Here is a 7549-nt window from a genome sequence, read left to right on the forward strand (position 1 = left end):
CCATAGGAAAACACATAAATAGTTCACAACATACAATGACATAGTTTTGCGATTAATCACTATGCTTTCATTATGTTTATGTTCAATTTGGAACCATGGAAGAACATCCTGCATATCAGATATTTACATGACGATTCCTCACAGTAGCAAAATGACAGTTGTGAAGTAGCAAGGAAGATAACGTGATGGTTGGGGTGAGCACCACGTGAGGAGCTGTGTGAAAGGCTGGGGCAGGAGGAAGGCTGGGCTCTCAGCGGAGACCGGCGGAATAGGTTCGCGGCCCCTTTAAAGCGCGCCGCGGGTCACGTGACGGGAGCGCCGCCGCCGCCGCCGCCTGGTCGGCCCGGGTCGCGGGGCAGCCGTGCGTCACTTCCGTCCCATCCGGAGTCCAAGATGGCCGCGCTCTTGCTGAGGTGACTTTTGGTGCGACTGGGGTCGGTGCCTGTGGGCCTCGGGAAACCCGAACCGGCCCGCTAAGTGTAGCTGACGGCGGTCTAGCCTGTGGCAGGGCCAGGGAAGGACCCCTGGGCGAGGAGGCCGCGCGCTCGGGAATCCTAGGGGCACCCCCCCCCCCCTTGCAGCCGTTACCGTGCGCCCCGTAGGGGTCACTGGACCGTTACGTCGTACTTTCGCCATCGGGAGGGGACGCGGGCTTTCCCCCCTGATACATCCCACCTGTTTCCTAAATTGCTCCCGGGGCTGCATATAACGGGGGCTGAGCTCTGAGGACAAATGGCTCTCCTTTGAGACCAGTAACCTATGGGCCCGACAATTTCGAGATCTTATTTGGGGGCGCGCCCCAGGGAGGGGCCTTGGCGGTGCTTTGCCTTTGGGAGCCCTGCCCAGCTTCCTAACGGGCCCCGCCGGGCAGGCAAACGGTCGCGCTGCTGCCCCGAAGTAGCCGAGGGGGTTCATTTCTTACTCTCTTTCGTTTCGGTGAAGGAGAGCGTGTTCCAGTCTGTTTGTTTTTTACCAAGTCAAATTCACTGTGCAGAGAAACCTCAGGTTTTCTTCCCCAGGCCTCATTCTCTCCTGGGAGCCTGCTGGCCCTGAAATTTTAGACAACCCTCGAACAATCCCAGCGCTTGTATGCCAACCCTACTGGGGGAACCTTTGTTATGGAAAGTTAGCATGAATGCGGTCTACAGTCCAATTCCCGGTTTCCCCGATTCTTCCATTTCTCTTACCACTCGCTGTATGTCACCTACTATGAAAATAGAGTGACTTCGTGTAGTTTCCTTTTGAGACAAAATGATTCTTCTTGGAATTGAGATCAGGAATAACATTGTTCTCTTGAGCATCTCATCACCATACGTTTTCCCCTACCGTGTGCCAGGACCAGCGTTGACCAAGCTCCTGATTTTACTCCAGGTGGTTCGACCATGATGAATTCTTGGACAAATCATATTTTGGTGGAAGTACCGTTGAGTTTGGAATGAGCCTACTCATTACAAATAGTTGATTATAAGTGTCAGGATTCGTGATTAGAAGCTGAGGTCATTATACTCACTAAATATGTCTACATAGTGCCATTTTGAGTTGTGTAGAACTAGCAACCGTAGACTTCAGTGCTATGAAATACACTTCTTTTTCATTAGTATTGGAACTTTTTTTTTTTATGGATCATTTTATTGGGGCTTTTGTTTTTTGTTTATTTTTTTTTCTTTTTTAACATTTTATTAGGGGGTTCATACAACTGTTATCCCAATCCATACACACATCAATTGTGTAAAGCGCATTTGTACATCGTTTCTCAAAACATTTTCTCTCCATTTAAACCCCCGACATTAGGTCCTCATTTTTCCCCTCCCTCCCTGCTCCCCCCTGGCTTTTGTTTGTTTTTTAAAGATAATTTTAAATAGTAGTGGAATCTTAACCTCTCCTGGCAAAGAGAGGTTTCTCTTTGCCATTTCTCCATTTCTCTCAACAGTAATTAAAAAAATCATTTTATTGGGGGCTCATACAATTCTTATCACAATCCATACATACATCCATTGTGTCAAGCACATTTGTACATTTGTTGCCATCACATCGTTCTCAAAAAATTACTTTCTACTTCAGCCCTTAATATCAGCTCCTCATTTTCCCCCTCCCTCCCCCTCCCCCTCCCTCATGAACTCTTGAAAATTTATAAATTATTATTACTTTGTCATATCTTACACTGTCCGATGTCTCCCTTCACCCACTTTTATGTTGTCTATTCCCCAGGGAGGAGGTTATATGTAGGTCCTTGTAATCGGTTCCCCTTTTCTACCCCACCTTTCCACCCTCCAGGTATCGCCACTCTCACCACTGGTCCTGAAGGGGTAATCTGTCCTGGATTCTCTGTGTTTCCAGTTCCTATCTGTACCAATGTGCATCCTCTGGTCTAGCCAGATTTGTAAGGTAGAATTGGGATCATGATAGTGGGGGGAAGAAGCATTTAACAAGTAGAGGAAAGTTGTATGTTTCATCGTTGCTACTCTGCACCCTGACTTGCTTGTTTCCTCCCAGAGACCCTTCTGTAAGGGGGTGTCCAGTTGCCTATAGATAGGCTTTGGGTCTCCACTCTGCACTCACCCTCATTTGCAATGACACGATTTTTTGTTCTTTGATGCCTGATACCTGATCTCTTCGACACCTCGTCACACAGGCTGGTGCACTTCTTCCATGTGGGTTTTGTTGCTTCTGAGTCAGATGGTTTAAAAAAAAATTTTTTTTTTATGAGAACCAGGAAATGTTTTTTAAAAACCCTTTTGGAAAAAAAAATTTTTTGATAGAAATTCAGTCATTCTATTTCATTAGAGGGACTTGTCTATTTTTTTTTTTTAACATTTTATTAGGGGCTCATACAACTGTTATCCCAATCCATACACACATCAATTGTGTAAAGCGCATTTGTACATCGTTTCTCAAAACATTTTCTCTCCATTTAAACCCCCGACATTAGGTCCTCATTTTTCCCCTCCCTCCCCGCTCCCCCCTCCCGCATGAGCCCTTGATAGTTTACAAATGGGTATTTTGTCATATCTTGCCCTGTCCGACTTCTCCCTTCATCCACTTTTCGGTTGTCCGTCCCCCAGGGAGGAGGCCACACACAGTTCCATGCAATTGGTTCGGACTTGTCTATTTTTAATGTACTAATTAACCTCAGAGGAAAATACCTTCTAAGAAAATTCTAGGGGCTGGTTTCCAATTCTAGCAGCACCACTAATTCCATTTATTGATTTTATGATGTGTTTTTCTCATTTGTGAACTGAAAATAGTAATATTTGGGAACACTTACGAGGAATTATGGGTTCAGTATTCCTAATGCTTGACTATTTAAAAATTATTAGTTATCACAGTACTGTATGCTTTTAAATAGTGCCCTCTATTTTGAATACTCCTTAAGTAGCTCACAGGCCATCCACAGATTAACTGTCAGCTGATTAACACAGACTACACTGGTACTCAAAGAATGATTTGCTAAAACAAAGCCAAGGAGACAGTGTAAAAAACACTTTGCCCTTAGGCAGTGTTTGAAATTGGATTACTATGACTTCTTAGCCAATCTTACAAGGTTGTTTCACCCTTAATGGAAATTAGGGTACCGGGGTTTGCATGCAAGAGAGCTCTGGTGGTGTAGTAGTTACGTGTTGGGCTGCAGTCTGCATGGTCCGCAGTTCGAAACCTCCAGCAGCTACATGTGAGAGAGACTTGGCTTTCCACGTGTGTATAAACAGTTAAAGTCTGGGAACCCCCTGGTCGCTATGAGTCAGCATTTACTCAATGGCAGTGATTTTGGTTTTGAGGGCTGCGTGCAGGGGTCCTCAAACCTCAGCCCATAGGCGGCCCACCAAGGACATTTATCCGGCCTCCCAGGTGTTTTTCCCTCTTTTGTTTTTTTACTTCAAAATAAGATCTGTGCAGTGTGCATAGGAATTTGTTCATAGTTTTTTTTTTAAACTCTAGTCCAGCCCTCTAACGGGTCTGAGGGAGAGTGAACTGGCCCCCTGTTTAAAAAGTTTGAGGACCCCTGGGAGTGTATCCCCACCAACATAGTCAGGGCCCCAGAACCAGTCTGAGTAAACACTTGGCCACTAATCTGCAATAGAATATGTATTTCAATCATGGTCCATTTCCCCTCTTGTGTAGTCCCACCTGGGATGGTGATTAATTGATCTGCAACCAATTGTAATCTTGTGAGAATTTCCTTTGTTTTATATACTGATCAGCATGGCCATTGAATCCTTTGGCTACCAAATGACCTCATGCTGATGGTCTTCATCTGGGTGATTTTGTTTTTGTCTTTGTTCTGGTTAAAGACTTAAGGGGTCTCAATAATTAAAAAAATTTTTTTTTTCTTAAATAGAAACCAAGTACAGGTGCTTTCTATATAATTATATTCTTTTTTTTAAGCGCCTTAATATCTTTACTTATATTTTTCAAAGTAAAGTAATATTTACAGTAAGAATTTACAGAGTAGATTAGTTTCCCATTTAACAATTTCTACACAGATTATTCAGCGATATTGATAACATTTTTCACAATGCATTATCATTCCATTCTGGTTATATATAATTATATTCTTGCTGCTTAATCACAAAGTCATCAAGTTTCATTTACCTTCTGGCCAATACACATCATACTAAAAATGCTGTATACTAAAAAAAAATGATGTTAAAGAATATACTTTTAACTCTAAATTTATCAGCTTGCCTTTTACAACAAGCACTGAAAGATCTCCCCAAAACACACTTGTTACTGTCGAGTGCATTCTGATTCATGGTAGCGCCATGTGTTTTAGAGTAGAGCTGCTCTACATGTGATTTTCAGTGGTTGTAGATGACTTGGACTACACATTCACAAACCATTTTTTTAAGCCTCTTCTACGTGCCAAACATTATAGGTGTCATGGATAGAAAGTATTCCATTTGTATCCTTGAGGGGCTCAGAGTCTAGCAAGGGAGATTAATTATTAAGCAACTTAATGTTGGTACAGAGAAATGAATAAATGGTATTGATACATAGATATGAACATGGCAGGTACAGTAAGCAAGGCTATGGAAATGGGACTGCCATTCCAGTAAGTACTGGATTTTGAGGAGCTTATTTTATCAAACTGGAGGGAAGTTCAGATGAGGACAGCATGAGCAAAAGGATGTAGTCATGAGTGTTTGATCTGTCTGTGTATAATGTAAACCGTTCAGTGGCTGAAGCTTAGGGGGCTGAAGAGAATTTGTGGGAGAATGGTTCTGGAGAGTTGGATTGAGACGAGCCATATTTGCTTACAATTTGGAATTTATACCACAAGCAATAGAGAACTGTTGTGTACTCAGGCAGAAGAGTGAAGAAAGCTTTATATTTCAATAGAGTGATATTGAGTGGGAGAGACTGGTGCTAGGAAAACGTGTTCAAGAGTTCCTATTAAATCCTTAGTGAAAAATGAAGAGAATATGGACAAAGGAACATAGGTTGGAGTGGAAAGACGTTTCCTAGGTAGTATTGGTAGGATTGGGTGATGCTGTATACATAATATGGGAGGTGAGAGAAATGAAATCACAGGAGACTGAGATTGTAGCTTAGTTGAGTGACAATAGAATTAATCAGAATTTTTTTTTTTATACCGTAAATGTCCTTCAAAGTTATGTATCTACTTTAGTTTGGCTATTACCTCAGACATTCATGCAACTTTTTGGAGTATCATCAGATCAAGTTTAGAGGTCACTTAAGAGAAACTCATTTTATTATACTCACGTCTTGTTTTGGACCAAAAATGATATTATTCAATTTGATCAGATAGATTTGGCTTTGAATATCTTATTTCTTTCCAGAAGTCAGATCTGTTCTCAACCAATTACTATTTTTATCACCATGAGGGTTTTAAAGAGACTCTGATGTTAATTTTAAAGACCTTAGGGAGAGCAATAAAATAACACTATTGTCATATATATGTGGTTGTATTGTAGTGTAGAGACTCATGTCCATTTTCTTATATAATCCTTCTAGTGACCAATGTGCTAGGTATTATCCTGTTTTATAAATGTCAAAACAAACTCTGACTTGCTCATGTTACACGACTTATTAAGGACAGACCTAGGACATCGGTCTAGCTTTGTTTTTATTTTGTTCACGTTCTTTCTACGTTACTATTGCTGCCCCAATCCAGGGAGGACCTTTAAAAACAATTGAACAAGAATTACGTTTTTGAGAAGGCCTGTACAAGGGGGCTTCAAAAAATTTGTGTAAAAATAGAGTTAAAAGATAATGGAATTTTTCCACAACTTTTTTGAAAACCATCTAACTTATTCAGACTTTTGGAAGAGGATAACTCTTACTAGAAATGATAAATTCTGCCCTGCTCATTAAAAATAGAACAAAAAGTACTATTGCTTTCTAGCTGTGATATGTGAAATACCATACTTGAGGTGGAAAAAGGAATCTCAAATTTACTGCCTTAACATGAGTGGCAGAATAAAGATTTACTTTTGTCATATTTCAAATAAGATTATGGAGCCTGCAACTAGTTTCTGTAAGGGCCTTGTGGAAAGTTTACATTGGTATTTGTCTGGAGAAACAATAGCCCAAGACAGAGAAAGCGCCATAGATTCCAACCCACATCTGCAAACTCTTGCTGGGTAGCTGAGTGACTGGGCCTAGCCTGGCGTGAGGAATGCGGGCCCTGCAACTTCACAGTCACAATAACTTCAATTGATTTACAGAGAGTTGTTCCCACTTCTTTCTGGGGTCATTGGGTACACAATGTCTTTATTCACCTCTTGCCTCCAGAGCTGGAAAGAGGGAAGAGCTGAAGGAGGACATGTTGATTGGATTTCCCCCCCTTCAAATAGTGGATCCTTCTGGTGTACTGGGGTAAAGCCTAAGTGACTTGCAATATGTGCTCATGTAGTTGTGCATCTGGTTTCAATTATGTGAGGAACATCACCAGGTTCTTTAGAAGATCACTGGATCTTAAGATCTTATATCCCCGTAGTGCCAGGCACGTAGTGGATAGGAAATAACCACTTAAGGAATAAGTGGCTTTTGTTTTGTTTTATTGCAGAACTTCACTCTGATAATCACCTCATAAATGTTTTGGGTTTTTAAAATTTATTGGGGGCTCATACAACTCTTATAATCCATCCATCCATCCATTGTGTCAAGCACATTTATACATCTGTTGTCATCATCATTCTCAAAACATTTTCTTTCTACTTGAGCTCTTGATATCAGCTTCTCATTTTTTCCCCTCCCTCAATGAACCCTTGATAATTTATAAATTATTATTACTTTTACCTTTTAAATGTTTTAGCAAAGATTGGATCTCTTGATGTGACTAAGTAAGTTAAGTGATCATGCATTTTTCACAATTCTCTGCAAACTTTGATGTTTAGTTCTTTTTTTGTAGGTGTAGTCTTTTTTTTATTGTTTATTGTTTTATTTTTATTTTTTTAAAACATTTTATTAGGGGCTCATACAACTCTTACCACAGTCCATACACACATCAATTGTGTAAAGCGCATTTGTACTTCATTCTCAAAACATTTTCTCTCCACTTAAACCCCCGACATTAGGTCCTCATTTTTCC

At 41.0% G+C, this 7549-nt stretch overlaps 1 protein-coding gene across 1 annotated transcript in view; it reads left to right on the top strand.

The window, feature by feature from the left end:
* The first annotated feature begins 369 nt into the window (after positions 1 to 369).
* Positions 370 to 7549, top strand: part of SDHC (succinate dehydrogenase complex subunit C) — a 50137-nt gene continuing 42957 nt past the window's right edge. Inside the window, exon 1 of the mRNA XM_004716542.2 lies at positions 370 to 413. Coding sequence (XP_004716599.1) covers positions 394 to 413 — 20 coding nt within the window. The 5' untranslated portion in view covers positions 370 to 393. The remainder of the gene's footprint in view (positions 414 to 7549) is intronic.

The sequence above is a fragment of the Echinops telfairi genome, unplaced genomic scaffold, assembly GCF_000313985.2.
Source record: "Echinops telfairi isolate 266 unplaced genomic scaffold, ASM31398v2 ScPeMD7_7425;HRSCAF=8463, whole genome shotgun sequence".
Taxonomy (NCBI): domain Eukaryota; kingdom Metazoa; phylum Chordata; class Mammalia; order Afrosoricida; family Tenrecidae; genus Echinops; species Echinops telfairi.